The sequence below is a fragment of the Suillus discolor genome, assembly GCF_016758755.1.
Source record: "Suillus discolor strain FC423 chromosome Unknown F5147scaffold_40, whole genome shotgun sequence".
In the NCBI taxonomy this organism is placed as follows: Eukaryota; Fungi; Basidiomycota; class Agaricomycetes; order Boletales; family Suillaceae; genus Suillus; species Suillus discolor.
Window position 1 is genome coordinate 172,808 of NW_024541287.1, and position 18,812 is coordinate 191,619.

General features: G+C 47.3%; 7 protein-coding genes across 7 annotated transcripts; 1 reads left to right on the forward strand and 6 right to left on the reverse strand.

Annotated features, from left to right (window-relative positions):
• Window position 1: 1 nt before the first annotated feature.
• F5147DRAFT_262233 (uncharacterized protein) lies at window positions 2-2,071 on the reverse strand. The gene is made up of 7 exons (XM_041428914.1): window positions 1,930-2,071; window positions 1,794-1,881; window positions 1,438-1,738; window positions 1,210-1,384; window positions 727-1,158; window positions 563-677; window positions 2-505 (listed from the first exon to the last, which is right to left on the reverse strand). The coding sequence occupies exons 1-7, from the start codon at window positions 1,976-1,978 to the stop codon at window positions 115-117; spliced, it is 1,551 nt and encodes a 516-aa protein (XP_041290988.1). The 5' UTR covers window positions 1,979-2,071; the 3' UTR covers window positions 2-114.
• Window positions 2,072-2,895: 824 nt separating this feature from the next.
• Window positions 2,896-5,249, reverse strand: F5147DRAFT_262289 (cytochrome P450). The gene is made up of 11 exons (XM_041428915.1): window positions 4,988-5,249; window positions 4,834-4,930; window positions 4,522-4,784; window positions 4,219-4,468; window positions 4,041-4,163; window positions 3,891-3,993; window positions 3,754-3,840; window positions 3,669-3,703; window positions 3,566-3,612; window positions 3,391-3,516; window positions 2,896-3,329 (listed from the first exon to the last, which is right to left on the reverse strand). Exons 1-11 carry the CDS (start codon window positions 5,158-5,160, stop codon window positions 3,110-3,112), a joined length of 1,524 nt encoding a protein of 507 aa, XP_041290989.1. The 5' UTR covers window positions 5,161-5,249; the 3' UTR covers window positions 2,896-3,109.
• A 1,677-nt stretch (window positions 5,250-6,926) lies between these two features.
• On the reverse strand, window positions 6,927-9,550 carry F5147DRAFT_703563 (general substrate transporter). Its single transcript, XM_041437851.1, has 16 exons — window positions 9,453-9,550; window positions 9,329-9,398; window positions 9,244-9,277; window positions 9,035-9,189; window positions 8,916-8,984; window positions 8,809-8,866; window positions 8,537-8,761; window positions 8,389-8,487; window positions 8,205-8,335; window positions 8,120-8,150; window positions 7,947-8,072; window positions 7,807-7,896; window positions 7,699-7,752; window positions 7,491-7,647; window positions 7,360-7,437; window positions 6,927-7,309 (listed from the first exon to the last, which is right to left on the reverse strand). Exons 1-16 carry the CDS (start codon window positions 9,528-9,530, stop codon window positions 7,073-7,075), a joined length of 1,692 nt encoding a protein of 563 aa, XP_041290990.1. The 5' UTR covers window positions 9,531-9,550; the 3' UTR covers window positions 6,927-7,072.
• A 982-nt stretch (window positions 9,551-10,532) lies between these two features.
• F5147DRAFT_703575 (metacaspase-1) lies at window positions 10,533-13,220 on the forward strand. Its single transcript, XM_041437852.1, has 21 exons — window positions 10,533-10,679; window positions 10,749-10,760; window positions 10,818-10,916; window positions 10,979-11,254; window positions 11,306-11,337; window positions 11,393-11,517; window positions 11,575-11,656; window positions 11,708-11,793; window positions 11,846-11,906; window positions 11,958-12,020; window positions 12,079-12,125; window positions 12,181-12,243; window positions 12,300-12,324; window positions 12,388-12,401; window positions 12,454-12,654; window positions 12,704-12,784; window positions 12,842-12,860; window positions 12,915-12,960; window positions 13,018-13,054; window positions 13,107-13,127; window positions 13,179-13,220. Exons 1-21 carry the CDS (start codon window positions 10,612-10,614, stop codon window positions 13,203-13,205), a joined length of 1,485 nt encoding a protein of 494 aa, XP_041290991.1. The 5' UTR covers window positions 10,533-10,611; the 3' UTR covers window positions 13,206-13,220.
• On the reverse strand, window positions 13,221-15,153 carry F5147DRAFT_703579 (Metallo-dependent phosphatase-like protein). Its single transcript, XM_041437853.1, has 5 exons — window positions 15,022-15,153; window positions 14,902-14,967; window positions 14,788-14,848; window positions 13,836-14,736; window positions 13,221-13,784 (listed from the first exon to the last, which is right to left on the reverse strand). Exons 1-5 carry the CDS (start codon window positions 15,143-15,145, stop codon window positions 13,545-13,547), a joined length of 1,392 nt encoding a protein of 463 aa, XP_041290992.1. The 5' UTR covers window positions 15,146-15,153; the 3' UTR covers window positions 13,221-13,544.
• A 241-nt stretch (window positions 15,154-15,394) lies between these two features.
• F5147DRAFT_703582 (Metallo-dependent phosphatase-like protein) lies at window positions 15,395-17,319 on the reverse strand. Its single transcript, XM_041437854.1, has 7 exons — window positions 17,150-17,319; window positions 17,024-17,092; window positions 16,911-16,971; window positions 15,989-16,853; window positions 15,735-15,938; window positions 15,607-15,687; window positions 15,395-15,558 (listed from the first exon to the last, which is right to left on the reverse strand). The coding sequence occupies exons 1-5, from the start codon at window positions 17,280-17,282 to the stop codon at window positions 15,777-15,779; spliced, it is 1,290 nt and encodes a 429-aa protein (XP_041290993.1). The 5' UTR covers window positions 17,283-17,319; the 3' UTR covers window positions 15,395-15,558; window positions 15,607-15,687; window positions 15,735-15,776.
• Window positions 17,320-17,335: 16 nt separating this feature from the next.
• On the reverse strand, window positions 17,336-18,521 carry F5147DRAFT_703588 (uncharacterized protein). The gene is made up of 4 exons (XM_041437855.1): window positions 18,071-18,521; window positions 17,993-18,016; window positions 17,792-17,941; window positions 17,336-17,735 (listed from the first exon to the last, which is right to left on the reverse strand). The coding sequence occupies exons 1-4, from the start codon at window positions 18,173-18,175 to the stop codon at window positions 17,415-17,417; spliced, it is 600 nt and encodes a 199-aa protein (XP_041290994.1). The 5' UTR covers window positions 18,176-18,521; the 3' UTR covers window positions 17,336-17,414.
• Window positions 18,522-18,812: the final 291 nt, after the last annotated feature.

Genomic DNA, 18,812 nt, shown 5'->3' on the forward strand with positions numbered 1-18,812 from the left:
CACGTGTGATTGTGCTTATTGAGTACAAAAACACACTCTTGAAGCTTGGCCTCCATCAAGTAAAGTTGTTAACGATATACGTTCTGACTGCTACAAGAAGGCGTCATCAGTACCTCATTCCTCGTCATCCTGTTTGTCGATGAGAAAATTTGCCACGGTATCGAGCATCTCTTGCTCAGGAATCTTGCGCCGAGCTCCACCGCCCATTAGCCCATCCCCATGAAGGCCACGATCTCCCACCCAGATGGGTAAAGGCGTAACTGAGGAGATACCAGGAGCTGTCTGTTTAACACCACGACTACTCCTGCTTGTCAACGTTGTGTGACAAGAGTAGCAAAGGAAATCGGTCAGGGCAAGTAATGGTGGCACTTGGGATGGGGTACTCGTGTCGAGATTGCTTCTGCATGGTAATGGGATGTGGGCCAAGTCTGCAGCAAGTTTGTCGTCTGAGTATGATCTTATTGATATACGTCCCTTCCACTCCTGTATGGCAGATTGCATCGGCCTGACAGATCTTGTCTTAGTCACCTGAACCGAATGAAATGTAGTCAATAAACCTCACCGCTTACACAACCTGCATTGCCCACTCGGCGCATCCTTGGGCTCCAGTTTTTCACAGGTCCGAGCGATGGTCGACACAGTCGAAGGATAGTCTTTCTCAAGCCCGACTACAAAATCTGAGGAAAAAGTCAGTTCTGTGTCTTACACGCGAAAGTTCTCTCGTACTCTTGGTCAAGGCTGCTATTCCTAATATCGCACGCCTCTGCTTGTCTCGACCAATCACAGATACATTGTTCCACCACGCATACACAGCACATTCTTTTGCAGTAACATCTCTGAGAGGTCGGATGACCCTGAGCACATTACTAGGCTTCGAACCAGAAGTAGCAACGGGCGCCCATTCCTCCTGTAATTCCTCACGGATTGCGTACCCTCCACCTTGTGAAATAGCTGATAAAAGAGAGATGGAGAGCGACGTGAGAGATGATCCAAAGAGTAAATGCGAGGAACCTCCGGAGTGGGCCGTGTGCAGGATAAGTACACGGGTGAGATTCTGTAAGGCACTAGAAATTGCAGTTTGCGTGGGCAGTGATGATAAATATAATCGTATAGCTTCTACTGGCGTTAGACCAGTCACTTTGGAAGCGACATGGAGTCCTGACAACACAAAGTTCAGTATGCTGAATGGATGTATTGTTGGAGTTCTACCATCTGTAATCAGGCCTTCCTTGCTGAGTTCCAGCCAGACCTGTGGGGTGCTGTTTGATCCGGAAACTTTGGTCCACCAAGACTCGTCGAATGCATCTTCTATTCGCAGAGGCACAAAATCGAATGATGGATATTGCTCAACTATAGTTCGAATATCTTCGGTTTTGTCTTGCATCTAGCTGCCATTATGTTACTGAATCTCGATCGGATATCATAGCCACGACTCACCCCAGGAAAAGCGCCGCATACCTCCACATAACAAACAATGCAGGACGGCCATACGCTGGCGTTCCGTGGATGATTAATACCACCTCTTGGTTTACCTGAGTCGTCCAACGGTGGCTGGTTGGAGAAATATGTATTATGGACCATATCCAGCAAAATCGACGATCCTAGGCCGCCAGAGAATCCCAGGCACAGATTTCCCGATGCCTTGAGCTTGGGTCGCTTCGAGGTGCCTGCTCTAGCATTGACCGAAGGTTCGAGAGCTTTTCTAAATTTCAGTTCTACTATCGGGGTGAAGCATTCTCTTGTGGGGGATGCTAGTCAAATTCGCCCCTTGTTGAAATGAACAAAACGCTCACTTGCAGTAGACCGCATGACGGATCACGATGTTGCCTGGTTTTAACCTGCACCTGACGCAGTCTTTTGATTTCCCAAACTTCGAACGACCTGCCCCAAGCGAATGAGACAGAGGTAGACATGATTGAAAACACTCACGGGGCATGAGGGCTTGCTCTTCTACGGCTGGGTTTCCACACGACGACATGGTGAATCGTCAAGATTATAATTCACAGTGTATAAATTAAGAAAGTTGGACAGTTGTGTACTGGGGGCATCTGCCAAGGGAGAGGTGATCATCCGATGGACTTCATCACAACAGCAACTATATTCCTGAACAGGAAAGAAGTCAAACCAAAACAAACTTTAAGTGCTTACTAAGCTAGTTATTAGCTAATGCCACCACTCAGGAGCTGCAGCTGTGAGACTATCACAGTCCTAGCGCTACATGAAAAATTTGAAGCGATGCTCAGGGTGTGTATCTATGGCACTTCAAGCAACGACATAACAATTATTCATAAGTCAAGCTATTCACTTCACTATCACTGTCTTTTGACTGTCTTCGTTGAATCTCATACCTAAATTTGCTTCAGAACCCATCGTGTTGTTCAAACAACTCGACTACAAGTTTGGGCAAGTACAACTAGACTGGTATATGTAGTCACATCAAGACAACGGAATCATGGCCACGCTCAGTACGCCTTACTCAGCCTATCTGTTGACCAGATGAGAATATTTATCAGTATATCAGTACCCATCACGAGATGGACGATGACACTTGAGGGTAGGCTGAAGCCTCGCTGTTCTGACTGACTATCACCATCCGCAGCTTTCCTTTGACAGTAAATACCGTATTGACAACTGGACCCATCAGTGTCATGGCCTATCCACGTACCACTGACGTCCGGCATCAAACATTAAACCCTTGTCTGTAATGTTGACGCACCAGCAGATGGTGATTATGTTCCGCTCCGTGGTGCAAACATACTTCTGTTGTCCAGGTGTGGGGATGGAGGGGTAAGATCAGGTGGCACTGGCGTTGCCTAGACGCACATACGAGCTGATTGAGAGAAGGCAAAACCCAGCACTGTTTTGGTGACCTGATTTCTGAGTGAGATTGAGATTGAGATTGGGGCTTTTGGTCCTAAATATAATGAATGGTATGAGGCAGCGGGAAGCAATCGGTGGGTGCGGATAGCAGCACGAAGCAGTTGAAACACATTTTATGCACGCCTCCGTGGCCTGATTATGTCACTGAGAGCATGTGTGTTGATCGGTGCGTCAAACTGTTGAACAATGCTTTGTCGAAGACCTTGATATGTCACTTAGCAAAAACACTCTAATCCATACACCCTTCTGTCATCATCGCTCTCAGCTTCGCAACCTCGACCCGCGGGATGACATCGATTTCAAATGGCGCTGTATGGGAAACGACTGCGTCGCTGAAAGCCTGAGTGTTGATCGGTGCGTCAGGTCGTTGAACAATGCGGAAAGACCACAAGAGAAGTGCGAGGGTAATGTACAACGAGCGGTTTGCGAGGTGCTGGCCGGGACATGTACTTTTAATGACAAATAAAATTCGTTAATCGACGTCCGAAAACCGATGTCGGCACGACTTACCGCCTACCAAAGCCATACGTGATGAACTTCATATTGTTTTCCTGAAGGCGGCCTTCCGAATCAAGCCAGCGCTGGGGATTGAATATTTCAGGATCTGGGAAGACAACAGGATCGCGAGAAAGAGTCCTGAAAACACGGTCAACGAAACGATGCACATCGTGAAGCAACACCATACCAGTGGCAGCCGTAGACTGTTGCGCCCTTGGGAATGCAGTATCCTCGCTGATTGTACGCGGACTAGAATGAGAACGTGGGTTACAGCAAATTAAGATACTGACCCATAAGATATCCTTTGTGGCATGGTGGGGAAATCCTGAGGCACATGTCAGCATCGTACAAGAACGTGCCGAAATTCAAATTTACCTATGCGAACGATGGGTCTCCATCTCAGAGTCTCCAACAAGAACGCATGTAATTGCGGGAGGGAGCTTGAGTCATCAAATGTCGGCGCTACAACGAGAGATCAGGTAATTGAGAAATCAAAATCTTTGTACCCTCACCTCTGTCTAACCCGATCACCATATCTAGCTCCTCATGCACCTTTGCCTGAGCCAGTGGGTGGCATGCTGCAGCCATAACAGTAGCAGTAATTCCAACAGCAGTCTGAACCAGGAGTAAGTTCGCAGAGATAAATAAGTTTCATGGCTTGCCGTATCAGATCCCGCCCTGAAGAGTGATCCAGCGAGATACGACATCTCATCTGTAGAGAGTTTATGTTCTTCAGTATTTTCCAATAGTGCCTTGGTGAAAGAGAGGCCAGCTTTGTTTTGATCCTGCGTACAACAAGATATAAGTGACATACATTCATCAAAACAAAGAGCCCTTCACCATTTCACTCTTGACACGCCTTAGCTGATGCCTAAATAGCTCAAGCTCCTCACGATGCCACTCGTAAAGTTGCTTTCCGTAACCAGGCAAGTAGCGCAAAAGGGGCACACGATCGACGAGATAAGCTCCTGGGCGAACCGTGGCTTGAAAATGCTTGGCGACTTTGTAGATACGGACAACTTCGGGATCGGTGTTGGCAGTAGGCACAGATTTCCCATAAGCCACCCGAAGAATGACTGATGCTGCATACCTTGAGATACCATATCTATGAAAAGATCACAAAGGGCCTTGGTAGTGACATACCGCTGTGCGTGCTTCTGGTGGGCCGTCGGGTCATTTAGCATATCCAATATGAAGCTCATCGCGTTCTCGCGCTGCATATCTTGGTATTCCTCTGCCGCCTTTGGCTGCAAATGAGGGTGCACTGCTTTTCGGAGGCGCCGGAAGCGTTCTCCGTAACGAGCCATGGTGAGACTCAATCCATTTGAGAGCATCTCACTCGCGGCAATGGAACGAGGTCGATCTACTAGTGATCCACCTTCTTTCTCCATAATATCTACAGCTGCCTGTTACATGGATCATTGTCGGAGAAAGCTCAAGGTTTGCGCAGATTACCTCCACGCTGCCAATGACAATTATCACTTGGCTGCCTTGTCGGAACGACACAACAGGCCCATACTCTCGAACTAAATTGGTCAGCGCATAGGCCATACTGAGTAGACAATCTAAGTCAACCTCTAACATTCTGTATGATACTGCCAAAACTCACTTCACAGCAGGCAAAGCGTTGCTCCAAAACCAACGGGCGGGAGGTCCAGGTGGAAGGAGGATGCCCTTCCTGCCCTCAAACGAGAATCTCTTGTATAACACAGCGAGTACCGCTACGACTGTGACGATGCAAGCTGCATAGTTGGTATTCCTAGTAAGAGCTTCCAGCATCATAATGTAATGTGGGCTGGAATAAGATGGACGTGCAACTCCAATATCTGAATCGACGTAGAATGTGCGTCTGATAAGCCGGATGTGCTGCGGCTTACCTGAGTTCCCATAATCAGTGTCTGCGATACTAATCAAGCGTAAGCTTTGATTAATATATTATCACTGCCTTTTGGCCCAACGGGTAATAAGTAGGCGTAACAGTCGAGGGACGACGGTCTCAGCGACTTACAATGTGTCCAACATCTTATAGCACCTCGCACTCGGCCTGGTATTTGACAAGCAATTGAGATGCACCACTGCGGCCGCGATGACACGGTGTGGTGAGGGTAAGTCGCTCTAAGAAGCGAATCAGAGTCCACAAATACGGATGCAAAGTAGAATCGCCGATCATTAAACTCTCCGACATGGCTAGTTGTTCGAGAACAAGTTCGGTCCGGTAACGTTCGAGGCAGAAGCACGGCTAGCCTACAACTTGAACATAAAGATCTCCGAGGTGAGGTCAAAACAAACTTTAAATGCTTAGCTAAGCTAGTGTGCTATCACAGTCCCCAGTGGCAGTGCACGACATTCACACTACTCTTGGTTTAAGTGCTCCCGTAGGAATTATCTTTCCATATTCCAGGGTCCACTGAGGTTCACTGGTGTTCCTCCGCGAGGTAAGTGCTTACGTTGATTTTCGCAACTGCACCAACGTCGGCCGTCTCAGAGAGGGTTTTTTCGGCATGTTGAAGATATCAGTACGTTTCAGTTGGGTGATCTTAAAGTTGAATCATCATCAATGGTGCTCTGCGTTAAAGAACTTCCGGCCACCTACTGACAAACACAAAATTTGATTTCTGCAAGTTACTGTCACGTTCTCAGATTAATTGCATAAACCGAAGCGAGGAGCGGCGACAAATAATTACATGGCGTGCAAGTTGCCAAAGAACAAGACGTGGCGCGCACCGATTGATGACGGAGAATCCAGAAGGCTAGCCACACCGTATCCTCCCGTATCGCGCTGGCCATTGCCCAATTATAGGCCTGTGGTTCGTCGTGCCAGCAGCTCAGACTCTCGGATTCCACTGCTTAGGAAATCGTTGTTAGCTAGTGAACTTCGTATCCCACCAGTCGAATAAACGAGGGTTTTCAAATTAATAAGCAAAATGACCGCCTTTTCCAAGGGGCTCTGCCAAATTTTGAAATACCGGACATAGCAGTTGCTCAAGAGGACCATCCGATGAAACCCGATGAACGTCGTCATGAGTGACAACGCACATTTACCACAGTCCGCGCTGACCCCGTGGAGAGGTGGAGAACCCACGATTTAAATGGGAACGAGGGAATGTCATCATGTGGGGAGCATATTTATTTTGGGTGTTCTCGATGATCACGATACGATCATGGCTAGAAAAATGACCTTCCTAGTGAATCCGAGTATTTGCCAGCAACATAAGCTGGCAACTGCTGGCGAGCCGGAGCGTTGGATTTTAGCGGTATTGATCGCCGAATACATGGTATCCCATAGCAATAGATCTACAAGAAGACCTGTTCAAGTTCTTGCTAAAAAAGTTACACGAGCTCCCCAGGCAACAGATTCGGATACCCCAGGAAGATCCTTTAATCGGAGAGCTAAATGGGGAGCAATGGAGATCCGCAAAGGCTGGGGCTCCCCGGGTTCAACGGTCTGTCTTGGATGTTCAATTCATAGAGCTCCGTAGAGCGCCGCACCAGTGAGCGCCAGATGGCTTACTAGGTTTTACTTCGCAGCAAAACATGACAACTGCCAGTGAGGGGTGCTCATTCACATTAATATTATTCAATTTATTATTCCATCTCCATGTTCACCACTAGGGTGCATGCTTTGTGGAACAATGTAATACAGCGTGTCAAATATTGAGTGCATAGGAATATGTGCGCCATCCATCGATGGTCATTAAGCTTTTCCCTCATCGTCAAAGAGCTCGTGACTGCTCTTTTCGTTGTCAGATCCGCCCTTGTGCTGGCCAAAGGCGGTCAAACCAATACGGTCCGCAATGGCGTTCTGGCGTTGTTGATCCGCAACAGCAAGACCGTTACGGTCTCCAAATACATCGTCCATTTCTTCCAAAGTGAGTCCCTTGGTCTCGGGTACGAAAAACATGATGAAGAAGCCGCCGAGGAGGGCGAAGGACTGTTAATTTTCGTGAGACATCGAAAGAAGTAAATGAACAGACAACTCACGCCAAAGAACACGAATGTCCCAAAGCCAATATGAGTTAGCATCGATGGCGTTACTTGGCCGACAATGAAATTGTTCATCTGTTTGCCATGACGATCAGTGGACTTTTCCTACGAATATGCCTAGAACGAACCCAATTGGCCGATGAAGCAATAGAAATACCCTTGCCACGTATACTCAACGGCCAAATCTCAGCAACAAGGATCCAGCTGCACGGACCCCAACTGTAACCAAAGGCGACTGAGAATACCCAAACGCAAGCGCAAGCCGCCCAACCAGCAGTAGGGTGTCTGGCGAGATGTTTAGTTCAAGGGAGATAATGAAATTTGGATGAGACGCACGATGACCAAGAATCGTGGTACAACGCGGTCAGTACTGCAACGACAAGATGGCATCTATTGTAAAATGTTCAGAATGACAAGTTTCATGCGCAAGAATATAATATTAACATAGCCATGATGAAAGCACCAGAGATCAACACTGGCTTACGGCCGACCTTATCGATCCAAATAACGGCAGGGATAGTTGCGAGGAACATGCTGATTGGGATGTGTCAGTTGTGTACGTGAAAGTATGTGGTGAGGCATACACAACACCGACAACACCCGTGGCAAGAAGACTAGTTGCGTTGCCCGTCAAACCCAAATCAGCGAAGATGCTGGGCGCGTAGTACAAGATGGCGTTAACGCCGGTCCATTGCTGGAAGAACATGGTCCTGAAAATTCATTGGGATGAGTCCTATCGATGGAAATAGCGACTCACAATGAGCCAACAGCGACACGGTAGAAGAGAGCTGGCGAGAGTAACATTAGCGTTCACAATTGATACCAATGCGATCAATTCGTACTGCGTGAGGTAAGTAAGCTCATATAGGCATGAAGACCGAGCTTGAAATTCGATGAGAACGACCCATCCTGGAATTGAGGGAACTTCAAAGCATTCATTTCCTTTTCAAAGAGGTACTGGGCCTTGATTTCCCTACAGAAGACTATAATCAGGAATATCAAGAGAGCAATGATCTTATAACCCACAAGAACTCGATTTGGACGAGGTCAGAGTTCGGAGGAAGGCGGCGAGCCCTGCTAAGGACGGCGACAGCCTCTTCATCGCGACCTTGGTTGACAAGCCACCTGGACACCATAAGTTTTGTGACGTGCCGTAACAGGAGTTGAGACATGCCTTGGAGAGAAAGGCATGAAAATCACACCAACGCCTAGAATGATAGCAGGAACAAGCTGCATAGCCAATGGAACGCGCCATGCAATCTCGCTCTGCCCGCTTCCAGTACCACCGATATAGTTGGTACCGTAGTCGATCCAGAAGGAGATCAAAATACCGAAGGTGATAGCAAGTTGTTGCAAGGCAACCAGACTGCCACGGACTTCAGGAGGAGAAAGTTCGGCGCTGGCAAAGTGTCAGTAAAGACATACAAAGGCAATGCTATAGCATACTTGTACAGAGGAACCGCCATACTGAGCGATCCAACACCAAGACCAGTGATAAAACGCCCTGAGATGAGATTTAGATACAAAATTTTGGACAGACTCTGAGAGCATACCGCCATATATTGATGAGGGCTGGAATGCCGCAGTTTGAACGACGACACCGACACAGAATACACCGACAGCTGCATGAATAGATCAGCTACACCCCCTCAAAAAAGCGAAGCACACTAACAAAGCATGATGGTGTATTTGCGGGAGAGCTTGTCAGCCAAGTACCCGGCAGAGAGAACACCGACCCAAGCTCCGAGTTCTAAAATAGATACAAGCCAACCCTTGGTTCCAGGATTGCTGATGGCGGACGCCATCCGCTGGTCGAATGAAAACATACTGAAACAGTTTGAGGATCACAGTTTCCGAATAAGAGGTGGCATGAAAGCTTACCTCAAGACGCCGGAAAATACACCCTGGTTATAACCTGCAGCGTGTCAGTACGAGATTGAAGAAAAACGTAGTGATAGGGTTGCACCATAGAGCAAACCACCCAGAGAAGCGAAGATTGCGTTGGCAAAAATTCTGCGATTGTGGACAAGGCCTGCCTGCGTAATGTGTTGAGTACGCAGCAATAGACAGGATTATTCAACGGAAGTTACCCATCCTGACTGGCCCTGCAGTGCTTGACGATGTTTTGCAGCGTAAGGGCTTGCGCCTCCAGCATGGCCTCCACCCATTGTTGTTGAGAAAAAAGGATTGCTGACTGGATTCAATCACAGATGCAGCTCTCCTTTATAGTGTTTGTATCTCCATTATTGATTTCTCATGTCACGGGATAAGTTCGGGAAAGATCTTGATGGAGCAATCAAAAGCCTGACAAAGGATGTATATGGAGAACCTGTCCGGGGTGTGGGGCGGTGCGGGGGATCCTGGCCGTCCACGCAACAAACCCGAGAGGTAGGGTCCGGAACGAAATGAGTGATGATATGGATACGCTTCCGAGATTGCCGCAAACCCGGTTGTGGGTCCGCATGATAACACTATATAGTATTGCTGTCAGCAAGACCTTTATCCTCATGGATATCAATCCAAAAAAAATGAATAACTGGTTGAGACTGCGATAGTGAGTGAACAGAACTATCGACCGATGCATCAAGTTGAAGGTCCGCTAGCTCCGGAAACAGTCGGACCGTCCTTGCTGTCGACGGCGGTAATCCAACCGCGGAGGTAATTGGCATACTTGTGTGCTAGTCACTGCAACACCGTTGCATTATGCTCGATTTGAATCATTTGACAGTTGGTTATTTGAAAGGGAGTTTGTTGTAGCGTGCTTAGCAACGGAGTCGCGTCAGATCATTGAATTGACCACGTTGCAGTGTGGATAATCAGATATATCAGACTCTGGGCAAATTGAGCGACAGCGTTTAGTTTCTTCAGCAGTTACACTGCAAAAGGAAAAACTCGGTCTGATCGGACATACCTCGATAAAGCACGCTCGGTGAGAAAGATTGAGTCTTGTCTTGATAGAGGAATCAAGTTATCGATGGTCCTCATCTTACTCACGGCGGCCATTATGCTTTAAGGAGCCTCCAGCAAGGGTTCACAACCCAGGGCGTCAAACACTTGTGATGAATAATCGGAACGAGTTCGACGTAGAAGCTATACATGCAGTACAAGCGCCCAGTGGCAGTGCACGAGATTATGGGCGCAGCTGAGCGTGAGTCAGGTTTGTTGCCGCCGCCTTGAATCCAAAATTCATCAAGTTTCTCTGATCTCTCACAATTTACTTGTTGAGTCACTCATAAATCGTCATCCAGCATGTGGTCAGGGCATTCTGGTCATCCGACCAGTAACAATCAGAGTGGTACTAATGGCGCCCCACCTCAGTAAGCACGTCGATGACATCTTCTAGAGAGCCGCTGAATCCAATTTACGATCGCATCTTTCCTCGTCAGCTTCCCAAATCCGTATGTCAATTGTAGTGAACAGTTAGCTGAGCTGAGCTGATATGATGATTGTTCCAGTAATCATCATGTTCCTCCTCCCAATCCACCTGTACACAACCCTACGTATGCTGCCCCACCGCCGTTTCCTTCTCACGGTTCCCAGCTGGCACCCAGAGGGTAGGTAACCAGTAAAATATGCTTTGTGTGTCTCACCTAATATTGACATCATCGATCCACAGCTTTGGACCACCACCACTAGTATCAAGAGATAACCATCCTGGACACCACCATAATAGTGGTCATCCAGGTCACTTTACTGGCAACTATTCGCCCCCTCAAGGTCCTCCCACACATTACGCACTGCCGCCTGGCCTTCCATCCTCATCATACGGTGCACCCCCTGCGCCTCCTCCGGGTAGGCAAGGCCCTCCACAATACCTGCCACCCCCAGGTCCTCCTGGTAATTATCCACCGCCACCTGGACCCCCTCGTGGTTATGGTCCACCTCCTCCCCAGTGCGTTGTTCCTAATATCTTTGCATTGATAGATACCCTAACATCCATCAGGGTGAGCGGTGGCTACGCATATTCTCCTCCAGGTGGGTTGATCGATGAAACCTACAAAGTCGCTTCACATCATGATCTTTTAAACAGACGGACCCCCACAGAGGCCACCCAATGATCAGCAGTTTTATGGCCCTCAAATGCAAGGACCCAATCAGATGCAGCAATCCTTTTTCCAATATTCTCAGTGTAACGGCAAGAAGAAAGCCCTATGTGTATGCCGTGCGCATGGTCTGACACTCATTCATATCTGATGGCTACCTCCAAAATAGATTGGGATCAATTACATCGGCCAGCAAGAAGAACTGCGTGGTTGCATCAATGATGCAAACAATATCAAGGGTTTCTTGAGTGGTAAGTCCAGTCGCTACGGAATACGTGTAGTATGTCATGGATCACTTCCAGCTCAGTTTGGGTATAAGGAGGAGGATATGGTCATACTTACCGACGATGCGAGAGACCCACGCCAACTTCCTACTCGGCAAAACATAGTGAGTAAGCTGCCTATAGAGTTTCACTAGTGCTAACTGATGGGGGCAATAGCTGCGCGCAATGGAATGGCTCGTTCGTGATGCCCGTCCTAATGACTCACTGTTCTTCCACTGTACGTGTATCTTTTATGATCATCTATTTGAATGTCACACACACCAAATAGATTCCGGTCACGGAGGACAGACGGAGGACAAAGATGGCGATGAAGATGATGGGTATGACGAAGGTGACGATTACGTGATACTCACTTCATAGAAAGTATTTGCTAATCGTTTGCGGGATAGTCATATTCCCGGTTGATTTCAAAGAGAAGGGTCACATTGTTGATGATGTGTGTCCCCGTTGTAGCCCTCCCTCGCCACATTCTACTAATGACCACCTTTCAGTTGATGCACGACATTATGGTGAAGCAGCTTCCCCCGGGTTGTCGTCTCACCGCTATCTTTGATGTATGTTCTTCTCGCCAAAAACCTGAAATGATATTCATGTACTAAAATTCTCGCAGTCCTGCCACTCTGGGTCAGCTCTGGGTATGAATGGATCTGTTATTTCCTTCCAGTGCTCATGTTAATTCCAATCTAATTTACATCTAGATCTCCCATTCATCGTGCGTCATCCTTACTCTCCACTCTCGTCGTAATCTTACTTTTGTGCATTAGTATTCCACGGAAGGCAAGATCAAAGAACCAAATCTCGCCGCAGAGGCCGGCCAAAGTCTAATGTCTGCTGTGGCTTCATACGCTCGCGGCGATATGGGCGGCGTGTACAGCTCCGTAACGGGGTTGATCAAGACTGCCAGAGGGGATAGACAGAAAGCCGAGATGATTAGCAGGACTACAAAGACGAGTCCTGCCGACTGCGTACGTGAATTTGTAGTTGCTTTACATCACGCGCTCACCTTCAATGTAGATTTCCTGGAGTGGCTGCAAGGATTCACAGACCAGCTCGGACACAGAAGAAGCGGGAAGAGCCACAGGCGCTATGAGCTATGTAAATTCCTTCATCCGCGCTTCTCACTTCAGCCTCTCATGCATCTTTCAAATGCAGGCTTTCATCAAGGCACTCAGTAAGTAATCTTGGAGCGTCATAATTAGCTCCCAATTTGACACGTGTTCCGCAGGGGACAACCCGCAACAAAGTTATCAGCAGCTGCTGAATTCCATCCGGTGAGTGCCTCATCATTTCGGGATCGATTATCCGGCTTCTGATGAACTTGTCGGCAGTGATATTTTAAGGGCAAAGTACAGTCAGAAACCACAGGTTTGTCGGTAGCTGTCCATGGTGCTGCGCTTTTCTGACTATTTTGAAATAGCTATCTAGTTCTCACCCGATGGTCAGTATCTTTTTCTATGAGCTCCTCAGTCTCTTACCACCTACCATACAGGACACAAACATACTTTTCATAGCCTGAACCATATCTGTACCATGTATATTATATCATGTATGTTGACTGAATGTGGTATCCAAGATTACGTGGAAATACAAGATTATCTTGTCCTGTCAAGTTTGCATATGGAGCGTGAGGGGAAAGAGCAAGATACTGGTGTTACATAATAGTAATACTAGCGCGGAATTTCGTGATGGACCTGGAATGCGAAGATAACAAGAAAGCAACGTCTAAGGGGCCGAGGAACGTCGATAGTCTCGTTCCCGACGTTCTAGGCCATGAGCATCGGCAAAATGCCGATTTACGTTAGGATCTGATACCGAGATTACGAGTATGCCGCAATATGCGACGAGTGGCGAATGATTAATGACACTTGACGCTGATTATGCGGGCCTCTCCTGCGTGGTCAAACTTGATTCGGAGATCAGTTGCACTGGACAGGAAGTCGAACGTATGGTTTGTCACAGCTCCTGGTAATGAAGGCTCTGCATGAAACTGATCGGTTGTTGCCTCGGAAGGGAAATCAAATGTGTGATCCCCTGAAGCCCCTGAAGAGAATGACCTTGCATCAAGTACTAGTGCTGAAAGCTTTCGGCCGTAAAACTGTGCAAAGACAATCAGTGCATGTCCGATTTTCGATGGAAATCAACATACGCAGCCGGAATCTAAGCCGACGGACCACCTCTTGACATCTAGACCGCGACCTGCCGCGTGGCCATACACGACAGTCGACGGATAACAAGGGAGATCGGCGAGTTGACTCTCCTGGTAGCCTATGAGTCGTGTATTGGAACCAAACTTAGTCTTGGAAGTATGAAAACCAGAGCATTTGTTCATAACGTCATTCCAAAGGTCAGAGAACGGAGTCCCTTTGCTGCTGCTGCGCGTGGGTTTACCCTTTTTGCGCACGCTCCTTATGTTTTGGACGACCCATGGATCTTGATTCTGTGGAATATCTGAGAGTAACGCGAGCTCCTGTGCTTTGCGTATAGCAGGAATGTCATGCTCGTGCTGCTCCATGGATGGCCAGTGCGACAATGGTTGTTTATAATGCGTGAGTTTCCGGCTAGGATCCGCTGCAAGTAAACCAGCATGAACGAAGAAGACATGTCCTGCCGGTGCGTAAAGGACGAGAGGGAGAGATTGCAAGTAATTGTATTGTGAGGGGGACATCGCCCGCGCAACCTGGTAGTGATCCCCCAAAGGCTTCCAACCCTCAGGGACCTTCTTTCCCCAATTATGTTTCTCCATCAACGGAGGCTGTGAGTCGAATGCAAACATGTTACCATTCTCGAACGGGAGTTCATAATCAGGCCAACGATTATCAACTTCTACCAGCCAGTCTCTGCCCCCCGGCTGAGAAACAATCCAATCCATCCAAGCACGCCATTCAAGAACTTGTTGATCGTTGTTTCCACGAACGCCCAGAATGTTATTACTCTCCATAAACGATAAAACTGCCAACGAGTCTTCCACAGTTCCCTTTGTCGTAAGGTCGCCGAGGTGTATTAAAATATCCTTCTGCATGTCATAGGATATTCGATTTAACAAAGCGCTGAAAAAACGTGAGCGTCGAGCATGGTATGGATTTTTTTAGAGCGCATACGTTAAAGAATCATTCATGCCGTGTACGTCGCCTATCACGATTATCCTCCTGTCTTTGTCATCTGCCATTCATTGGGGATCGTCTTCGATCGATAAAGAAAAGTCGACAACTTACTAGTAGGGAATTGTTCATCAGATAGCGTATGTGTGAAATTGTCGTAATGACTGAAATCGGGGAATTCTGTAGGTCTAGGTGAGCTTATCTATAGAACCAACGCTCTCAGGCTAGACTCACTGGAGTTGGGGTTCGGCCAGAAACTAACCCTGTTTCGTAGACCGCCCGCAGCAATCCAAAAGATGGGGATGACGAGAACTATGCCCAATAGGTAAGCATATACGTTGCCTTTGTGCCTGGCCATGGTGAGGGAGACGTGTTAATATTAATGAAAGCTGACTGCGCTTTCTCGTCATCTTACGTAACATTAACATATCCGGTTCAGGTTTAGACCGGTCAAGCTTAAGACCTAAAGTCAAGCGACTAATTATACACATACTCTATATCCCTTCCTGTGATAAAACGTTGATGAGTTATGCAAAGACTGTGTTTGCGACTTTTCACCAATCTCAATATAATACCATATCGGCTACGCTTCAATTTCGAAGCTCGACGGCGCTGATTCGGATCATGGTACAATGGCACATTGCAAGGTTGTGTGAGTGCAATGCAATACCCATATCCGCTAGCTCTGCAAATGGTCCTGAAATCATTTGGAAGAGTACTTACTGATCTTCTGATTTGTCACGGAACAAGCCGAGGTATGTGTATGGGAAACTGACTCCGTCCTCAACAAGCTATTTCATGCTTCGTGAAGACACCCACATGATTATTAAATCGATCTTCTGTATCATCCACGACATTGTCTTGCGATGGAATCATAAAGTGTGAAATTATAAATCTATTCTGCATTATAAGTACAATCCCAACGTTTCGAGATTCGAATAACTTACCTTCGTCAAGGAAGAAAGCTGGATGAAGAATTGGTACGATAATTATGCACATGATACACTAACAATGCGCGCTTGTCCGTTGTCTCCGAAAACGATCTCTTGTGATTGAGGGGCTTGTGCATGTATATTGTCTCCAAATTGGTGTGTAGCAGAAGAGAAAGAGCTTCCATCGAGGACTACAGCCGACAACTGACGGCCGTACGACTGCACATAATATTAGTCAAATCATGCGTGCAGAATTTTGTTTCGCTCACACAACCAGTGTCCAGACCAATCGACCATCGCTTGATATCTAACCCACGGCCTGCAGCATGTCCGTAGATAACAGTAAACGGATAACATGGAAGCGAGGTTGGCTGGTATGATTTGCCCGCATTGGTACCCGAATTTCCCGAACACTTTGACATTGTATCATTCCACAATTGGGACCAGGGAGTTCCCTTTTTGGGACTGGGAGACACAATTCCTGTATCCATAACACTTTTGATGTTCGTCACGGTCCATGGATCTTTGTTTTCGGGAATCTCTGTGAGAACTGTAAGCTCCTGTTGTTTACGCAGCTTTGCAATATCATGTTGGTCGTGCACGGTAGGCCAATGGGAAAGAGGTTGTCTAGGGTCGGATGCCTGGAGCTTCGGGTGGGAAGATAACAAACCGGCGTGGACGAAAACCACATGGGCAGTGGGAGAATGAAGCACGAGGGGCAACGAACTTAGATATTCGAAGTGTCTAGGAGACATGGCGCGAGCGACCCTGTAATGTTTGCCCAATGGATGCCAGCCAGTAGGCACCATCTTCTTCCAGCTTGCGTACTTGCTCGTCTCGACCCAGTTTTCAAGCTCGGTTCTCTGGAGTCGCTTGTCTCCGTCAAGGTTAGGCCATCGCTTGTCCATGACGGAAAGCCACTCCCGACCTCCCGGATGAGATAGTATCCAGTTCATCCAAGCACGCCATTCGATCACTTTTTGGTCATTGTTTCCTCTGACGCCCAAGATTTTGTTGGATGACATGAACGACAATACGTCAATGGAGTCGTGTATAGTCGCCCGTGTCTCCAGGTCCCCGACGTGAATAAGCGAATCTCTTTTCGGGTTGTAGTGTATCTCGTCAAGTAAATCCCTGTCACAATGAAACGATGTTGATGATTTGTTTAATCATTAGACAGCAAGTACTCACGTCAACGAGCTATTCATGCCATGTATGTCTCCGATTGCGATTATGCGTTTCCTCTGGTCGCCTGACTACAATTGTAAGTCTCTTGTACTTGATAACATGAAGCAATGAAAGACCTATTGGAAGCACACTATGGGGCATGTTCTTTATAAAATTTCCATTATAGTGGCCAAAGTCCGGGAAGTCTTTGATCGAAGTGAGTCTACGTGGAGAGGAGTGGTTGATTCAGACCAAGGACCTACCAATCTTTTGATCAAAAGCGCGATTTTTTTTGACCTCTTGGAGTACTCCAGCAACAAACACAAAAGTCAGAAAGAAGGCGAGAACTACGAATGAAAAACAAGTCTTGAGACCGTCCCCTGACCATATGGACATCTTGTCCACTGTCAAATTCAAATCATGAACGTTAGTTTGTCTAGCAACCGTGAGAATTTTTCAATGAATCATAATTGCGGGGTTGACCGACTACATATATCTGACTGCTTGTGTGAGTACTTCAAGGAGAGCTCAACCTCTCGCCTCAACATATATACCCTCCGTAGCGTTTCTTCTATCCACTTCATCAAAGTACTTGTTATTAGTTGGCCCGATCCACTTCCACGCGTTAAACTTCACAAATTCTTCAAACGTCCACAGTTGTGCCCGGAGTTCTGAAGAGGGAAAGCACCATACGTAGGTATTTACCTCTACAGGGTTCGCCAATTCAGATAGCATAGGGATCGGGGTAGGCGTCGTGGGCATCAGAGACTTCACCTCAATCGGTGGCATGTCCCGTATGTTGACCAGCGGTCCCAGTGGGTATACAGACACTAACTCTCTTGTATATTGCTGCGAGGAGGGGTTGATTTGTGTCAACGGTTATAGAAGTGGCTTGCAGGACTCACGTCTCCTTCAAATATATCAAGGAGTCGGACATCTGCGTCCGATAGACCGGTCACCAGAGAACCTCGCACCGATTTCTCTTTCGAATTGAGGTCGTGATCGAACATCGCTCGACTTTGCGAGTACGGCAGGATACCAGGATAATCTTCATTCTTTCGGTGTGTTACATTAAGACACTAGCGGGAGGAAACATCATCGTTCACCTTGACCTGGTGTCTGGTGTAGTCCTGGAACGGGGATGTGTCAGGGTGATGATCGGTAAGATTTCCTAGCAGACTAACCGGCAAGAGAGCAGGGCAGATTTGGAGTTGGCTGCCGTCGTTTCCAATGACTCGTTTCAATATTTCTGGATGCATCAACGTGCCGTAGAAAAATGCGGATGCCATTCTCGGAGGAATAAATGTTAAGACAGAGGTCCGATCTTCACGTTAGGAAGAGATCGGTCAATAAGGACTGGATCGATTAATGGGCCGACCGCCTGCACGCTTCAACTGATAAGTTAGAAGCGTTAGGGTTATCATGTGGCTAGAGCTGCTGATAAGATATACTTAAAATATACTTGATAGGTAGAAGCCATAGCCCATGGGCTATGTCGTCGCTCGTCTGGCTAGGGGGACACTTTCTCGTGGTCAATAAGGGAAGCGAGTTGAGGAAACCCAGTCAACAAATCCTAGTCAACGTTTAACAACCTTGCTCAGTTACCTTGCGGAGCAAGGTCATGTTGGATGGCAGATAATCTGTCAGTCACCTGACGTGAACATCATGCTGTGCAATAATCGAAAATGATAGAACTGCGTCAATATGAATACACAAAACTACTTCATAAAGTATCCAATTAGTTACTCAGATCCAGATCTCAGAACTTGGTCTCGATGAAATAGCTCGGTCTCGATGTCATAATACAAATACAGTCAAGCTCAAAGCTCGGTCTCGATGACACAATACAAATACAGATACAGTCCAAATATGAGGTGAACTTCAACGATGGCATAGCACCTCTCTTGAGGTATATCGATGTTTGGT